General features: G+C 33.6%; 1 protein-coding gene across 2 annotated transcripts in view; it reads left to right on the top strand.

Moving 5' to 3' along the window:
- The first annotated feature begins 1,225 nt into the window (after nt 1-1,225).
- The window catches only part of TMPRSS15 (transmembrane serine protease 15), a 157,754-nt gene continuing 139,327 nt past the window's right edge, over nt 1,226-19,652 (top strand). Inside the window, exons 1-6 of one of the 2 annotated variants that reach the window (XM_047794828.1) lie at nt 1,226-1,476; nt 5,121-5,251; nt 5,524-5,591; nt 11,417-11,568; nt 14,539-14,583; nt 16,603-16,638. In XM_047794828.1, coding sequence (XP_047650784.1) covers nt 1,332-1,476; nt 5,121-5,251; nt 5,524-5,591; nt 11,417-11,568; nt 14,539-14,583; nt 16,603-16,638 — 577 coding nt within the window. In that variant the 5' untranslated portion in view covers nt 1,226-1,331. The remainder of the gene's footprint in view (nt 1,477-5,120; nt 5,252-5,523; nt 5,592-11,416; nt 11,569-14,538; nt 14,584-16,602; nt 16,639-19,652) is intronic. The other variant, XM_047794838.1, reaches the window with a different exon arrangement.

The following is a 19,652-nucleotide window of genomic DNA, read 5'->3' as shown; positions in this document are numbered from 1 at the left end:
CAAAAAGACAACAACAACAAAAAAAAAGAATACAGCTAGTATTAATTCAGTTAATTAAAAAATATAAATCTATCCCATGACATACATTTATTTATATCTACTTTTTTATCAGCAAGGATTTCACAGAGCAACATGCAGTTTTTTCAAGAATAAAGAAAAATAAACAAAAGTGGCCATTGCTTATTATAGCCAATTATAACATGGCCACCATTTCAGCTCATTAAGGGCTCCTGATCTAGAACTTCTTTATATCTGGCCCATCGTTTTACTTGCCAGAACAAAAGGCAAATTGGTTTACTTAGAACAGGTTTTGTTTTATGGATTAATTTTGAATTCTAAGCTCATTGTTATTTAAAATGTGGAAGTCTCAATGATGAACTGTACTTTAATTATCAGAGAACAGTCTCTGTTTCCCCATAACCACAGTTATGAGTGTGATTATCTCAACTTGTCCTCTTGGTATTATTGGCATGTTGAAAGAGATAAAGTTCAGGGCAAGCGATTAACGTCTTCCCCACCCAGAATACTTCCTTAAAGTAGAAAAAAATGCTTAATTCCTCTCATAGCAGCTACTCCTACTCATTGATAACTGCATGAGGTCATAAAACGTAGGCATATGATGCCTTAAGTGGACTTTCCTTTAGGTTAGATCAATACTACCTTACATTGCATGACTTCACATGGTGATATAATAAAGATTACAAAACTTGAGATTGTTTCAATAAGAAATAGGTATATGAGAGAGAGAATGAAAGTGAGATTGTGCTAGGGTGGAAAGAGAGATGTATGTATTAATATATATGTCAGACTTTTTTTATATGTGTGCGTGTGCATAAAAGTTATCTTTAGAATACCTACATAAAAAAGAAAAAAATGTCTTAATAATGACCTGAGTCAGAGGGTAGAAGGTTGATCTGTTAGAAACCCTCTACAAATACCACAGGCATGTGCCAATGATTAATTTGACTACCATGAATTTCATATTTTTTCTACCAGTTCTCAAAATGATAAAGTGTCACTTTTGTTTACAGCTTGCATTTAATTTTACTCACCTTAACAAGTGGCTTGTTCAGCTGATAAACATTTACAACTCTAAGCATCTCCTTACTCACTAATATCTTCTTAAAGATTAACTGCACTTTTAAAGCTACTTAATATATGGAGATGTAATTGCCAAAGGAACATATACAACTCTTACACAGACCAGTAAGACTAGGAGAGACTTGTTGTTGACAAACTTTCTTTGGAAACTTGAGGGCTTCTGCTCTTCAGTCAGTGCAGGCGTATGCTCTCTCAAAGATCTTAGAGTAGGAAACCTTCAAATACTAAACATGGGGTCAAAGCGAATTATCCCTTCAAGGCATCGTTCTCTCAGCACCTATGAAGTCATGTTTACAGCCCTCTTTGCCATATTGATGGTGCTCTGTGCTGGATTAATTGCAGTGTCCTGGTTGACAATAAATGGATCAGAAAAAGGTAAGTCACACAGAGTTGGCTCTTGAGGGTGCTGTCAAATGAATGTACACTCTTTAATCTCCAGAATCCTGCCAGCATATTGTATTCATTGCTGTGCTTTCATGACAAGATATTTATATTGCATTCAGATGCTTCCCTGTAGTTCACCTCATGGAATTTTTTTAAGTTGGTATATAATTTGGAATTCAGAACTGAAACATAAGACTAAGTTTTTAAAATAAAAAATAAGCTTCTCAGTTTCAATATATTAAAAAGGTAGGTTCATACCTGTGGGTCTGTTCTGCAAGAATTTAAAACATAAACATATTCAAACATTGTTCACTATAGAAACAGATAAATAGGTCAAATTAAAGAAAAAAGATCGCTTATTTCTGGAGCATTATATCTTCATTTTTGTACTAGTACAACAATTTTAATTGCAACAATATAAGGGAAATTGGATGTAATCATGAACTTATAAAGATCTCAAGCTGCCTAAGTAGCAATATGTGATTGACAGAAATAAGAAAAAGTAACTATTATTTAGAAGTAACTTATAACAAACTGCTTTTCAAAGATCTTCAAATATATTCTCTTGTTACAACAAACCTGTAAATTGTTATTGTTACCCTCATTTTATAGGTGAAAAATCAGAGACAGAAAATTTAAGTAACTTATTTGAATTTGTAGCATTACTACATAGTGCAAACTAGACAATCCAACTTTAGAACTTTGCTCTTATTTATCATTTATTCATATACAAGATAACTTCAAATAACAGCATAGCAAAAGCCTGAGTATCAGATTTCTTTTTTCTTTTTCTTTTCTTTTCTTTTCTTTTCTTTTTTGGCAACATTCACAGTATATGGAAGTTCCTGGGCCAGGGACCCAACCCAAGCCAGAGCTGTAACCTATGCCATAGCTGTAGAAATGCCAGATCCTTAACCCATTGTACCACAGCAGGAACTCTTGGATTTATTTTTTCTGAGAAAATTTTCACATTTTTTTAAAGGATAAACTACATATGGTATATTAATTCCTTCCGAAAACTCACAGGACAAAACTCTTTACTGTGAGTGATTTGGGTTTTACCAAGAAAAGTCTCAGCCTTTGAGTTAGATTTTTCCTTTCTAAGTTTGAAGTAGAATGTTATAAATATGCTTTAGAATTTTATAAAATAATTTTAGTACAATCCCTGCTTTATTTAACTATTGTGGATGTATACAAGGTATATATTTTAGAGATAAAGAAGGCTTGTTGATATTTTATGCAATTATATGAACAATTAAATTATAGAGGTTCTGAGACTTTTAGAAAAGGGCTTTGGTTTTACTTAAATGATGTGAACAACTTTAAAAATATGTAATCATTTGGAACTTGATTATACCTTTTGGTGCTCAATAAAATACAAAAATTTTTTTACCAGTAAAGTAAAAAATAAATGGTAATATGATTTAATTGTGAATTGAATATAAAAAGGGATTTGAGCTAAGTCTATAAATAGAACACTAGAAGACATAAGGCATACTAGTTTTTATACACACTTTTTTTTTCTTTTTTTGGTCTTTTTAGGGCGGCACCTATGGCAAATGGAGGTTCCCAGGACAGGGGTCCAGTCTGAGTTGTAACCACCAACCTACGTTTCAGTCATAGCAATGCGGGATCCCAGGCGCATCTGCAAGCTACACCACAGCTCACAGCAATGCAGGATCCTTACCCCACTGAGCGAGGCCAGGGATCAAACCCACATCCTCATGGATGCTAGTTGGGTTCGTTAACTGCTGAGCCACTATGGGAACTCCATTTTTTATTTATTTATTTTTATTTTTATTTTTGTTACACACTTTTCTTTAGTACTCTATTACTTTTTATTGGAAATCATTTTAGACTTAAAAAATTGCAAAATTTGTAGTTATTTTATAACCTTAGTCCAGCTTCTCTTATCTATTCTATACATCATAAAATCTTCCAACCAAGAAATTAAAATTGATACAATTTTATTTGAATTTCACCAGTTTTTCCGCTGATATCTTTTACAAGTTCAGGATTCAGTACAGAGTCCTACATAGGATTTTGTTTTCATATTCCTTAGTCTCCTCCAATCCATGACAGTTCCTCAGCCATCCCTTGGCTTTCACTTTTAAATATGCAAACCTAAATATAATTTCAAGTTTTTTTAAAAAGAAAATGAAATAGTATAAATATGTTATATCAACTATGTAATAATTACTATTTAGGCTAAGTGCAATTTTTTGTTTAAAATATTCTAGGACTTCCCATGTAGCTCACAACATAACTACTCGGTGTTGCTTCTCCAGTGGCTGTGGCTCGACCCCTAGCCTGGGAATATCCATATGCCACAGGTGCAGCCACAAAAATATAAAATAAAATATTCTAATATTGCTTCTGGACCAGGAGGTTTGTGTCAATATATGACAAATCTTGGGTTCTGAAGGCAGCCAAACCAATTTGTCCAAATTCCAAATCTTTTTTTTTTTTTTTGGTCTTTTTTTTAATTGTTATTTCCCCAATACAATCTTTTTCCTACTGTACAGCATGGTGACCCTACATGTATACATTCTTTTTTCTCACACTATCATGCTCCATCGTAAGTGACTAGACATAGTTCCCAGGGCTACCCATCAGGATCTCATTGCTATTTCATTCCAAAAGCAATAGTTTGCATCTATTAACCCCAAGCTCCCAATCCATCCCACTCCCTCCCCCTCTCCCTCGGCAACCACAAGTCTGTTCTCCAAGTCCATGATTTTCACTCTTATCACCTTGGGAAATTTCTCAGTGACCTATGCCTGAATTTCCCTATCTGGAAAAAGAAGAAATTAACATCTCACACCAGGTCAATGTATCATTATTACTACATTTACTAGTGATTTCATCATTGTGTGAGTTTCACCTAGATCCATTCATTTTAAATATAAATCTATATCAAAGGAAATATTCTGACAATGGGATTGTACTGGACTTAATGGCACACTTTATTACCCATGTTTGTGTTCAATTTGTTAGCTTTTTTAACAACACTTTTTCATATTGTGATAATACATTTTCTGCAGCATTCTCAATAACTTCTTCCATGATGAGTCTCCACTTAATGGCAAAAGGTCACACATGCCAATTTTATAATTATTGGAATGAAAGAAGTAGCTTCGAAGCTATGTTTCAAAGTAACATACACACTGAACTCTTCACAGCAACCCACATGAAGAAAATCAGCAGTGTCCCTGAAAGCTAGGTGTTCAAGAAGTATTTGAAAGCAACTACAAAACTTTTAATGGTCCATTTCTCCCCATGCTTCCCTGAATCAGTTCCCATAATTGGTAGAAGTTGATCATTCCTGAATCTTGCAACAGGAATCTCAATGACAAACAAAAACCCCACAAAATTGAAAGTGTAGAGTGTTGGTTAGACTTCAAAGAAAAGAAAGAAATAATTTTTAATTGCATAACAAACTAGATAGCTAAAAAAAATTTTTAATTTTATTTTTACTTTTTAACTAGCTGATGATGAAACATGAAGATGGCAAAGAAAAAACTCCAGGGCCAACACATCAAGCAAGAACTTCTATGTCTTAACTGGAATGTGAATATTTCCTCTTACTCATAATTCACATTTTTTGGTGTTTTGTTTCCCATTAATTGAACTAGATGCAGCATTTGGAAAAAGTCATGAAGCCAGAGGGACAATGAAAATAACTTCTGGAGTTACATATAATCCTAATTTGCAAGACAAACTTTCAGTGGATTTCAAAGTTCTTGCTTTTGACATTCAGCAAATGGTAGGAGAACTTCTATTTTCAACTAGTTTAAAATTTCGTAACATAGCTTGAAATTTTACTTCTTGACAAAAGATATATAGATCCTGTCCTCTTTGAAAAAATTAGTTCATAAATGTAATATGCTCAGGAGACTTAAATGTTTGAGACCCATCATCACAGAGCAGGAAATTGCCCCCAAGACGGTTCTAAGAATATAAAGATTACTTTGTTTAAATTTTTAAACAAACAAAAAAAATCTTTAATTTACCTTTTTTAAACTGTTTCTTTTTTAGATAGGTGAGATCTTTCAATCAAGTAATCTTAAAAATGAGTATAAAAATTCAAGAGTTCTGCAATTTGAGTAAGTATAACTGAAAATTTTTCTCTAGAAATGAAGCACAGGATCACAAAGTAGTGATTTTTTTTTTGCTAATATTTGTAAATGCTTGTTACTATTTTTAGGAGAAAATGGAACATTTAAAATTTTTAATGTTTTTTGGGAGGATTGAGAAAAGTGGCATGGTATAAACATTTGTTACTTGTAGCAAACAATAATAATAACCATAGATAATTGACTCATGTTCTCTCTCCTGAGTGCAAAATCTTACAGACACATGGAGAAGGCTGAGGTTGATTGTATACAGATGCCTAGGGGTCTGAAGTTTAAACTGTATCATATGGGATCCATATGGGACTCCAGGTCATTGGATAATGTAAAGAGCCTCACTTTATACAAAGACTAATCTCCTATCTCAGATCTGAAACAACTGAATCAGAATGCCCAGCACCAAAGATGCTCTCTACATAGTCTTCACAAGTGTCCTGACATTAGTAAAGGAGTCGTTTGTTCTTAGTGACCAAATAGAAGTAGGGGGGTCAAATCCAAGGGAAAGTGATCATATTCAGAAAAACAATGACAGAAGGTCAAAAGGGATTAGTTAATGATAAGTTGGAAACTTTAGGCCTTGCCATTTCTTTTGGAACAAAACATATCCACCCAGTGGAAGTCATAATGGAAAAAAAAAACAAAACAAAACAGGAGTTCCCACTGTGGCACCACTGGTTAAGGACCTGGTGTTGTCTCTGAGGCAGCACAGTGGTTTATCCCTGGCTTGGGAACTTCCATATGCCTGGAGTGCAGCTGAGGAAAAAAAAAGGAAAAAAAAGGCACAAAGCTTCATCATTTTACAGCTCCCCAGCCCCCACAATTTAGAAATCTGTTTCTCTCTTTCTCATCTACTTCTCTATCTACATTTACCATTCTTTATCCCACTGCATATTCATGATACTTAGTCTCAGTAGCCAGCCAACCCTACTCCCATCTCCAGTCACCATTCCTTTCCACAACACAGATTTGCACTCCCTTTTCTGGGCTTAATATTTTTGGTGGTCTCTTTCACTGGCCTGATTTTAGAGCTGGAAGGAGATATGTGGACTCTCAGGAAGGGTTATTATGATGATGATTATTTGTTTGTGTGTTTTTCTCAAAAGGCTGTTTTTAAAATATTTATTCAGTGTTTTTTTCTGTGAAGGTAAAACCATGCATGCAAGATTTAATTTCACTTGAAGCTATTTATCCACTCTGAAGTGAGTGGAACCAATTTCTCTTTTCCAGTTTTAGAGAGGATTAAGTGTGGAGATCTATGTTAAATCATCACTTTGAATTCAGTTCTTAAAGTTTTAGAGCTACCCCAGGTACCTTCTTGCCTTCCTGCACAGTGAAATCCACACAAAGTCCATTATCTAGAGCAGAGTGTATTAGGATAGTTTCACTAATGAAAGTTTTTGTTTTCTCATGTTTACAGCATGCTGGGTAACTGTTTTTACCAGATTGGGAAAATTTGCTGAATATACTTCTATTTAAGGTCTTGGTGGTTTATCAAAAACTCTAGCATTTTCTTGGATTTTTATTAAGTAATCTTATCTTTCTCAAGATGGTTAAAATCAGTATATTTGAAACTGTAAATTATTTGTGTTAAGGAATTATTTCCTTCCCTTCCTCTAAAATACCCAGGAGACCAATATAGTACCTAAACCTTGATACATATTTTACAATGATTTTCAAGTAACATGCTTCATTAGCGTAGAGATACATTTACCTAGTTATAGCTGAACTACCTTTAAGTCAGAAATGAATTTTTAAAAGATGCAATGAAGAGGAATTTCACGAAAAATTTCCATAAGATAAATGTCCATAAATACTTTGGGAGACTGAGAAGGATAAGAAATTCAGAAGCAGAATGAAAGTAACAAGCAAATATGTAGGTTTACTTTAAACAAGCATATATATAATGACAGGTTCCACCCGGGAAAAAAGTGGCAGACTCTTAATTAGCATTTATTTTCATTTTAAACCCCAATTGATCAACTCCAGAAATAGAATAACTATTGTTCTCAACTAACAATAACCACACTAACTGCCCAAAAAAAAAAAAAAAATCTAAAAATCCTTTAAAATACCTAGTTCCTTTTATGTTTCTGATTTTAATGAAGCTCACATCCCATCCTTATGTATATGGTCAAATTATAGCACTCATGATACTAAACTTAGTCATTAACCTATCTCTTCTTCTTTTTAAAAATCTTTAATGTCAACTCTTGCCCCTCTGCTAAATTATTTCTTTGTGTGTGTGTGTGTGTGTGTTAGAGCCATTCTGCTGGCAAGCAAATGTTTTACCCTCCTCTGGGAACACTTTCTATTATTCAGTTTTGTGGAAAGTGCTTTGAATCAAAGACCATTTAGCACTTGATTCTTTTAATAAAGTGCTATTTACCCTTTGTGGCAATATGAAGCTTCTTTTGCCCTTTGAACACAAATGAGTCACAAAGTTAGTAAAGGAAAGACTTTTCTTTACTCAGCAACCCTGGAGGTTATCAATATCATTAAGGAAAATAAGAGATAAGAAACATTTGATTTATTGCACACAGGCTCTCTGTATAATGATAGGATTTATCTGCTTTAAAAAATGATTCAGATAGTCCACTAGAACAAGTACTTTGAAATGAAAATGTCCATTGTTTCTTTTTTTTTCCTAATGGAATAATCCTTATTACCTTAACAAATAACTTTAATCTCACAGCAGTGATAGAGATCATTATTAAACCACGAAAATATCAGTTTTAGCTTTCTTATTGGGTGAAACACAAATGTTTATTGTGGTTTTCCTTATTTCTACAGTATATCTCTCTTATCTCAGCATTTACATTGTATTAAAAAAACGATTTTAAAGACTCCAACTCTATGTGGATGTAGGATATGTAACTTCTGTCCTTGTAATGTATAAATTATTAAATGCAATGTATAATTCACAACTAAGAAAACACATCTTTCATACAAAGATGTTTTATGCTTGAAGATGAGCTAATCCAATTACTTTCAACTCAGTGAAGGAAAATTCCAAATTTGTTTCCTCTCTACCAAAATTAGCTTGCCTCTTCTACTTCCTATCTTAAGTAAACTAAAAGCAAGTGTTCAGTCAAATGAAATGTATGGAAGTTACAAAAGGAGAAAAATCCAATTTAATCAGAACTAAAACTATCTGCTGTGTAACAAGGATGAGGTGAAGAATGGGAATGGATGACAGAGAAAGTAATGGATGTTGTTTACTCTCATTTTATCTTAAATACATTTAACTCTGTCCATTTAAGAATTTTGGGAGTGAGGGTGGTTAAGGAGACAAGAAAAAGAAGAAAGAGGAAGAGGAGGTAGAGAAGGAAGGAGAATGAAGAATGAGAAGAGAAGGCAAGGGGGAGAGGGGGAGGAAAAGGAGAGAAGCTTCTATCTCTCCAAAGTATGGAGGAAATAAAACATCCATTCCATCACCCCCAAAATTCCAACCAGCGATTTTCTGCATCTCTTTGGGTATAAAGCTCTAGTAACAATGCAAGATAATAAAAACCCAGACCCGCCTCTAGGTAAATGTATTGAATTCTCTTTCCCGTTGACAAATAGTTCATAATGGTGTTGACAGCAGTGGTGCGTAGGGTGATGGGGTGATGACTATATAAAAACGCATCTGGGAAACAGAGGTTCTGAGTTTTATTCCTCTCTCTGATACTAATAAGCTATGTAACTCTAGGCAAAGTTACCTATGTTACTCTGCACCTCAATCTCCTATTGCTGAAAGTACAATGCTGGCCAACATCAGAGGCAAAAAATAGAGTCATCTCCCTTTTCTCGAGTTTTTGTCTAAATAAATACAGGATGAAGTCTGAGAATTTTATGGCATTAGGATTTGTTTTTTAAATTGCCATTTACAGAACATGACTAAAAGTGCCTTAAAATGTAAGTGTTTCTCATCTGACAGCACAAGAAATCTAGAGGCTACTATAAAAGTTAGTTCAGTTTTACAATGTCAGTGACATAATCAAGAATTTGGGTGTTTTCATTCTTTCATTATGCTGTCTTTAGCTTATCAAGTATAGTTTGCCTCATGGTCCCAAGATAGATATGACAGTTCCAGCAATCACATGTAGATATAATATTCAACAAAAAAAGAATAGTAGTCCACTGTGAGCCTTTTTTATTAAATAAAAGTTTTCCAGAAGTTTCCCATCAGTGTCCTCTCATATTCCACTGATCTAGACACATGCCCATGAATAAAGTCACCTTTAACAGGAGGAATGGTTGGGGAAGCCATGAGAAAATGGAGATTTATTCTCAAAAAAATTAGGGCCTGGCCAGCATGGAAAAATTAACAAGTGTGGAGGTGTAGATAAAAACAGTGTCTGTGACAAAATCTGTTTTTATAAGGAACAACAAGTAATTCCATGTGTGAATAAATTTGGGGAACCCAGAACTAAATCATTATAAGATTTGGTTGCTGTGATTTAATCAAATGACTGAAAGTTAAAACATTCTAATGTTTATAAATAGTATATTTAATAGAGGTGAAATGTGCAATTGCTCATCAGAGTATCCTTTTCACATCAGTAGTGAAAAGCTAGCTTCATATAAAGGAATCACTTCTGCTAAACTACGAACCTAAGCAGTAGCACAGAAACTAAAAAGGAATAGACTACCATGTGGAAATGCCGATCTACTGTGATCTTTCAGGAACATTTTGACACTATATATAATCCTCAGAAGAAAAAAAAAATACATTCATTATAAGTTCTGTCAAGACAGACATATAGACAGACACATAAAGAACTCTTTAGGAGTTGACAAAGTCCTTTAAGAAACTCATTAACTTCTAGATGATACAAGAATATGAATGTAAATGCCTAAATTTCAGAACCAGAAACATACTACGCAAAATTTGGCCTCTTTATTCTGCCTCTTAAGGATCCAAGTAAACTCTGAGTATCCCCAGCTTACTGAGAGGTACAGAATAAAGACCAGATCCTTAAATCACAGTAGAAAGTAGAAAAGTAGATAGAAGAGCAAAAAACTTTCAAATATCCCCACTGCACCAAAAATATGTTCAGTTTTATGATTCTTTAAACTTTAAATCACCAGTGAAGAAATCTTTTAAAATTCATGTTTAAGAGCAAGAGATGAAGAAAAAAAGATGACTTGGGCCTTATAACTGAATTCTAACATTATGGTTAGAGATGAGTAAGCAAGATAATACTAACCCTTTACCATGAGACTGAATATTTCATAAATCCCCAATAATCCACTTATGTTTGTATTCTTTATACTGCTTGAAATCAGGGTATATTTCAACATTTTTTATTAAGAATAGAGAAGAAAAAATAGATTTAAATTAGTTTCTATGAGCTTGCTATCAGGCCCTCATAAACTGTATAGAAACATTTTCTCTGAAATCATTGAAACAACTTTAGAATTCTTCCAAGAAGCCATCTGTGAAAAATTACAAATCCACACTCTTCATTTTCTCAAACAGTAGAAGAATAAATGTCTTGATATCATGTGATTTTGTCTAATTTGACACAAGTGACTCTGGTGTGGCCTAGGGATCATTGTGCTAACGTGGAACTCAGAAAAATCAGGTTCTAATTCTGGATATGTCTTTGTGTTCTCGGAGAAACATTTAATCTTTTAATTTCTTTTTCTTCCACCTATGTAATAAAAATAATATTTGACATGACCTACCACTATAGGTGCAATAAGGATTAACAAGGGGATAACTGGAGAATTTCAGACATTTTACCTACATCAAACACAAATGATTTTAAGAAGGCTGACTTTTTTTTCTCATATCATTTTTTGCTTTGCAGAAATGGCAGTGTTATAGTCATATTTGACCTTCTCTTTGCCCAGTGGGTGTCAGATGAAAATATAAAAGAAGAATTAATTCAAGGCATTGAAGCAAATAAATCCAGCCAACTAGTCACATTCCATATTGATGTGAATAGTATTGATATCACAGGTATCTGTGAATATTATTTGATTTTTTTTGAATCATTAAGCTATAAAATTAAAATTCAGGCTATGTACCAGGGAAGCCATGGGATCACCCTGTGCTTTAAGAATCTGTCTTATTAACTGATGTTACACATCTACATATGGAAAGTGAAATCTGGAGAAACTGTATTTCAAGAAAAATATCAGAAAAAGTTTGTAAAATATCAAACGGTTCTGAAAATTTGGGCATGCATATGTTTGTGGGTTTGATCACATTTTTGGCATTGGCCAAGCACACCCTGCCTTTCCAGGAACACTTCATCAGAAAGTGACACGCATTACTTTCTGATAGTGTCATAGAATTACTAGATTACAAAGTCAAGTCCAGGCTCTAACTGAAGATTTAAGGAGAGAAAATAAAAAGAGGGGATAATGATTTTGATTCATCCCAGTTATTTACTGATAAAAAAAAAACTTTATTTTTAAAATGATGTATAATTTTAAAGATAAAAATAAATGAAAGGGGAAGAGATACAGGTCATCAAAAATAAGACAGTGATGTCTATCAGTGTTAGGTTATTCTAAATTTTTCATTCAAGTTATCTTCCATTCGATTTAATTCAATAAATATTTATGCTGTGTCCTATTTTGTTTGAAAACAATAGTAATTTGTCACCCATCCAGATCCACAATCTCATATGTGTACATTTTGAGGCTAAATATGTTTTGGAATTCAGAACTTTTTAGATATTGGAAAGCAAATCAATAAGTAAATATCCACATCAAGTAGAACAAAGGCAAAATTTATATATTTACATTTTTTTTTTATTTAGAATGAAGGGTTTTGTTTTATTTGGCTGTGCCTGCAGCATGTGGAAATTCCCAGGCTAGGAATCAAACCTGTGCCATAGCAACACCCTTAGCTGCTGCAGTGACAACACCAGATCCTTAACCCACTGTGCCACAAGGGAACTCCAAGGCAAACTTTAAATAGCCTACTGCTAGTTCAAATAATTTCGCATCAGAATGAGATCAGTGAGTATAGATTTGCCTCTAAATCAATTGTTTAAACATGCATATTTTGGGTATTTTGGGTTTTTTGGGGAGGGAGGGTTGGTTGGTTGGTTGGTTTTTGGCTGAGCCTATGGTATGCAGAAGTTCCCAAGCCAGGGGTCAAACCCTCACTAAAACAGTGACCCGAACCACAGCAGTGACAACATTGGATCCTTAACCCACTTTGCCACCAGAGAACTCTAGGTGTTTCCTTTTTTGATTTTGTAATAGTGGGTATGAAATTGCCAGCTTCTAGTTGCTTTACTGTACAACACAGATTCATCAAGCACAGTTTTCTCTTTCACTAAGCTTTCTGCTCTATACTACTTTGCTCAGTGAATGGAGAGCCACGGTTCTTAAGTGTCTCTTCTATTGATGGTTTGGTCCCTTCTGTCACAGCTGCTGGAACATACACAGTTTTGGATCTTTGCCGAATTCAAATGAGCTAAATACTACTTCTTACTAGCTAGAGCAGGTGTTTTTTCTATCAGCATATTTAATACTCACACCAATGCTATTAAGAGTATCTTTACTACCCTCATTTTACATATAAGAACACATACCTAACATGTTGGTCAATTGCCTTAAATCACAGAGCTATTTAGAGTTGGATTAAGGATTCTGACCCAGATGGATTTGCTCTGAGACTTTATACCAGAGTTTGTGTTATCATGGTTTTACCTTTGAACAATGTTGATTATTTTTTCAATAGTCAATTTTCTTCCAGCTAGATGTGTTTTCTTGCTATCTTTATTTAAATGGGCATAAGTTTCTGAAGGTCTGCTATGGCAAATGAATTGACAGGTGTGCTGAAACAATTTCATGACTTCCTACAGTTGCGCTATTTGGGAGAGGGGAGCTTATGGTTTTAAAAACTTTTGTTTATTCCCTAAAATCATATCCTTTGAGTTAGCTTAGAATAAGTATTATAAATGCAATAAATTATATCACAATATCAAGTCAAGAATATCTCCGCAATTTGAAGTTGCATTAAACTTGTTGAACTGTGTTAAAACACATTTATAAACCTAATACCAAGCTTAATTTTAGGTATTTAAGTTAAATATTCACTGGCATCATGTCAATTTTCAAATTTATTACATTTTAAAACTAATAAATTCATAGATACCTTGGATTTTTATATAGCATACTGTCTAATCAAGCATAATCCAAAAATTGTCTTCTTTATGAAAAAAATCTTATAAAATGTACTTTGTTATCTTCTTGATTGATAATCTACCATATATCATTTATGAAACTGCTGTAGATATTTTAGAAAGAAAACAATGTAGTAATGAATACTGTAATAAACAGTCTATCTAGAAGAAGATAGACCTCAACTCATTTACCATAAATATTGTTTCGAATAAAAACAAACGTATTAGATCAGGGTTTTTCGTAAGATATGCTTTGGTTTATTTTTTACATAGCTGTCATTATGTTTTTAAAAATATTAAACATGTTAAAGGGTGAGGATAATAGCTTGCTTTTAATCTTTTATGTGGAAAACACTTTATACTTAAACTGTATTTAGTTCCCAGTAGATATTACTTTATGAAGGATTAGAGTCTATTTGTTTTGGTGTAAGACTATTGATTCTAGGTCTGATGAGATCTGGTGTGTTATATTTTTTCTCTTAAATGTAAATTATTCTTATATAACTATAATGAATAGGTATCTTTTTTAAAGGGGTAAAATAAAGCAAACAATTGCACAAGTAAATTTTATAGATGGAATACATAAAGATGCTGGAAATTTGTCAAATGTATCACAATCAAATAATAGTTAAGTAAATAAATGGGTACATTCAGGATGAGACAGAGTGGAATGGGAACTCTAAAAAATCATATGCCCTTTGAATTAATATTCAAACTGTACTTGATGTTCTATAATACATATTTTTTTTACTGTGATGACTAGCTTCTAATCAACTTTATTTCAGAGTCTTTGGAGAATTACTCTACAATAAGCCCTTCAACAACTTCAGGTCAGTATTTACGGCCTTTTAAAATATATACTTTTGACACTATGAAACTTTATGACATTAGGGAAAGTTTCAGTTTTCTTTTTTTCTGATAGCTCTTTCTGAGACATTTAGTTTTCATACCGAAATGTTCAAAAGCATACATTTGGCTAGGAATAATATTTCAGAGTTTATAATGCCTAGTTATATATGTAATGATATACATTTCCTATTTCAATTCTCCTTTCATATTTTAAACTCTATGTACATATGTATGCATGTATGATGTGTATGTATGAGAGAGATCTCAAAATATGGCTCTGATCATGCAGCCTTGGAAATGAAATATGGTATTTGTAAGGTCACTAGGAATGAGGAAAAGTGTTTAAAAGACAATGAAATGATAACTTTCAAGATGTATTGCACTCTTTGGAAAGGATAATCTAAGGTTTGATATTAACTTTGTTCTATTCCAGCATCTTCTTCACCCTATCTTTCTAACCACAATTTGTCACTACTACTCATAAAATTTAGAACTTCGCTTTGTCTTATGAGGATCATACCTACTATCAAAAGAGTGCTTAGAGGAATTATGAATAATTTAGAATTAACCTGATTTATCTTAAAATGTAAAATCATTCTGTTGTAGAAAAATCATATAAATAAGTCAGGGATCTGAACACTAAATCTGCCTCTGCCAACTACTAGAATCATTGGGCACTTCACCTTTGAAAATCTGCTTCCCATAAATTGTGAATAATAATTTTTTTTCTGAATATTTCAAAAGTCCTCCCAAATATCAAATTTATATAAACATACTTTTAAATTGTAAATTGCTTTAAAACAATAAAGATACTTATTTTGGTATTATCTATAATCATAACCATTTTTATGATATTTGAAAAATCTATTTTTTAAAGTATCTACTTGGACCAGGTACCATATTTTACAAATATTCTCTCATTTAATTCTCAGAATAATTCAGTAAAGAGGCGTTTTTTTTTTTTCCTACTTTAAGTAAATAAGTAATAAGGAATGTCCCTAGAGCCACATAGCTATTAATTGTCAAAGTCAGGAATTAAAAGTAATTCCTTTGTACTCTAAAGCCCATTGTAGGTGTATCTCAAGCTTGTATTTCAAATAACACCACATTAACATAGAAAATTTAAGTCCACAGCCATTATGAAATTAGTGAATTCTTATTTTTAGTTATTGATAACTGAAAAAATCATCTTAAAAAAAAATAAAAGATGGAGTTCCTATTGTGCTCAGCAGATTAAGAACCCAACACAGTATCTGTGAGTATGAGGGTTCAATACCTGGCCTCACTCAGTGAGTTAAGAATAACAGTTAAGGATCCACTGTTACCACAAGCTGCAGCATAGGTGGCAGATGCAGCTTGGATGGCAGAGGCAACTTGGATCCAATGTTGCTGTGGCTATGCCATAGCCCTCAGCTGCAGCTCCAATTCAACGCCTAGCCTGGAAACTTCCATGTGGTGCAGATGCAGTGGTATAAAAAAAAAAAAAAAAAGAAAAAAGATGACTTACAAATCTAAAAACCTCTCCTCTACAATTCTAAAAATCAATAAAAACATAAATGATTTATTTTTAGATCCAGGTACAAATGTTATCTTCTTAATAAATACTAATAACTCATAATAATTTTTAAAACTCTCAAGTAAAATATTAAAAGAAGGAGGAGTTCCTGTCGTGGCGCAGTGGTTAACGAATCCGACTACGAACCAGGAGGTTGCGGGTTCGGTCCCTGCCCTTGCTCAGTGGGTTAAGGATCCAGCGTTGCCGTGAGATGTGGTGTAGGTTGCAGACGCGGCTCGGATCCCGTGTTGCTGTGGCTCTGGCGTAGGCCGGTGGCTACAGCTCCGATTCAACCCCTAGCCTGGGAACCTCCATATGCCACAGGAGCGGCCCAAGAAATAGCAACAACAACAACAACAAGACAAAAAAAAAAAAATTAAAAGAAGGAATTCTTAATAAACAATTTAAAATGTAATTTTTATTTTAATGTCATTTATTTTTACAGACAAGCTGACAACCAGCAGTCCTCCAGCAACCCCAGGTCAGTTTTAATATTACTTCTCAATAGTAAAATAATAATAATAATATCTTATTTTTTAAAAGTTTCCAATAAAATTTCATTTTGGGCTCTGGAGAATTCTCTGATAATACAAGTTGATAGTATCCATACTTAATAAATAGGAAAACTAGAGCAGGTAAAATTATAGTTTTAGTCTAAAATTTAACCGAAAGGTAACATTATCTTTGGGGCTAATTAATGCTTGGATTACCTGACCTCACTCCAGTCCTCCATCTTATTATCTATTACTGTGAATGCTGCAACCACAATCAAAATGTTCTCCATGATTTTCTTTTCTATGGACTTGAAGAAGAGACTTGTGGTTGCCGAGGGGGAGGGAGTGGGAGGGATTGGGAGCTTGGAGTTAATATATGTGTCCTATTGCCTTTGGAGTGGATTAGCAGTGAGATCCTGCTGTGTAGCACTGGGAACTATGTCTAGTCACTTATGATGGAGCCTAATAATGTAATAAAAAAGAGTGTATACATGTATGTGTAACTGGGACACCTTGCTGTAGTGTAGAAAATTGACAGAACACTGTAAACCAGCTACAATGGAAAAAATAAAAATCATTATAAAAAAGAAAATTATAATACAAAAAAATATTTTCCAGAAAGGATGCAGGTTTCAACAGATGTAAGGAATTTTTTTCTTTAATTGTTCTCTCTGCACATGTGATATTATATTCCTCTCCCTTGCATTGTATGGTTGCCAAATCAGTGCGGAAATAGCCTTGGATTCACTGATTCAACAATTTTTCATTACGTTTCTACATTGTCAGACTTATGTGCATCTTTGAAGTGACAATTTTTCTGGATTCCTAGTAATTATCTACTGTGCTGGTAAACTAAAGTGTCTTCTCTGATCCTAACTTAATCTTCATGGTAAATGGTCTGGATGTGTACCTAATTCCTTTAAGGCAATTTTGTATAGAGTTTCAGCTCCTAAAATAATACTGCCATTGTTGTGTTACTGGAATGTATAGCAAATGTTATATATACATAACAGGAGAGAGCATTTAGGAAATTTCACATACTCTCTGGACAAGACAATAATTTTAGATAAAATGGTTGGCATGATGTTTGAAAAGCTCAGTGATATGAGAATCATTAATCAAAATGCTTTAACATTTTTAACAAATTATCATACCTCTAAACCCATAGAGGTCTTTTATGGTAGGATAAGCCTGCCTGGTTTTTTCAGGTGTTACCCACATTGCAGCACAACATACTGAAAAACAAAACTGCTCTTCAGACCAGTGAAAAACTATTTACAACATCTAAAATCACCTTTCAACACACTTTTTGAAAAAATGTTTTTAGGATGGCTTCCTTTAGCTAAAAATAAACTGAAAAAATAATTTTAATATATTTGGAGGAATTTATTTCTAAAAACTTTAAAAGTCAGCAACAAATATCTAAACTAGTGCTCTGTTTTCTATTTATCTGTTTATTGATTCATTGAGTGATTCATATAACCCACAGTTATTGAAGACCTCTTAGGTAGATAAGATGCCCTAAGAGAAATATTTGGAATGACTTAGGGAAAAAAAAATAAATCTGTGTAAAGCAAGAAATCCTGGGACTAAAAACAGGTTTTTCCTCCTTGTCATCCTGAAGATAAACTCACCAAAAACATAAGAAATGACTTAACTATATGCCCAGTTCCTGCAAGACATTTGGTCCTGTTGGTCCTGTCCAAAACATCCATAAGACATGTGTTCACAACAAAAAGCCCTTGATAATTTGGCATGGACCAAATATGCTCATGTGTATTCTATTTATTTTATTTACTTTTTTTTGGGGGGGGGGCACACCTGTGGCATATGGAAGTTTCCAGTCTAGGGGTCAAATCAGAACTGCAGTTGCCAGCCTACACCACGGACATAGCAATGCAGGATCCAAGCTGCATCTGTGACCTACACCATAGCTCACAGAAACACCAGATCCATAACCCACTGAGGAAAGCCAGCGATCAAACCCTTATCTTTGTGGGTATTAATCAGGTTCTTAACCCACTGAGCCACAATTGGAACTCCCACACATTTTAAATAGAACCATATTTCAAGAACCTTTTGGTATGGAGTAAATGACTTAAGAACCAAATGTCTTATGGACCAAAATATCTAATGGATGTCTTATGGATGTTTTGAGCAGGACCAAATGTCTGCTAACAGCCCAGTTTCCTCTGGCCAAAGGAGACAGTGAATGGGGAACAGAGAGCTTGAGGCTAACACTCAACCCATAATTTTCTCTCTCAGGAGTAGAATAGAAATCTTCTTCCCTATATGTAAACTGTCGGAATGGGATAAGTACACATTTAGTCCCATCTTTTATACTTTATGTAAGCATTTGATAATCAAAATGAAGACCAAAATATAACATACAGTTCTCAAACATTGAAAAGGCATGGGTGAATTCCACCATTAACTTACCCCACCAGTTATTCTACACATCAAGTTTGGCAAGCTACCTAGTCTTCTTGAACTTTATATTTATTATCTGAAAGGCCAGGATTAAAATGTGTACCTTAATGGTCTTGAAGAAAGATAATACAGATACTAACCAATGACTGACACAAAGAAGAGACACAACCAATGTTAGATCCCTTCTCCTTCAACCCTTCTGACTTAAACAGAGAAAAAAAAAAAAAAAGCAGTTGGATACTTAAAAAAAAGTGAAAAGATTTTTCAAAAACTAAACTAAGGTTCAGACAAGATGATTGTATTCAGCAATGCTCATTTTAATTTTAGCCCCCAAACCTCCAATTCTGAGGTTTTCTTATTATTAGAGAATGTATTGAATTATTTTAATCAAGCCTCAGAGAATTGTAATAAGTAGATGTAAAAATGTCACATTCCCTCTTTTATAGGATCCATGAGTCCCAATCATCCTTTCCATTTATTCCTCTCATATGGCGAAATACTATAGATTCATAGAGAGGAACAAGGCAATTAAACTTGAAAACTGCAGTTTCCAAGCAGTTCAGAATTTATT

Source organism: Phacochoerus africanus, chromosome 1, assembly GCF_016906955.1.
Source record: "Phacochoerus africanus isolate WHEZ1 chromosome 1, ROS_Pafr_v1, whole genome shotgun sequence".
Lineage (NCBI taxonomy): Eukaryota > Metazoa > Chordata > Mammalia > Artiodactyla > Suidae > Phacochoerus > Phacochoerus africanus.
Note: the sequence above shows the minus strand (reverse complement) of the source record. Positions and strands in the feature narration are given on the sequence as shown.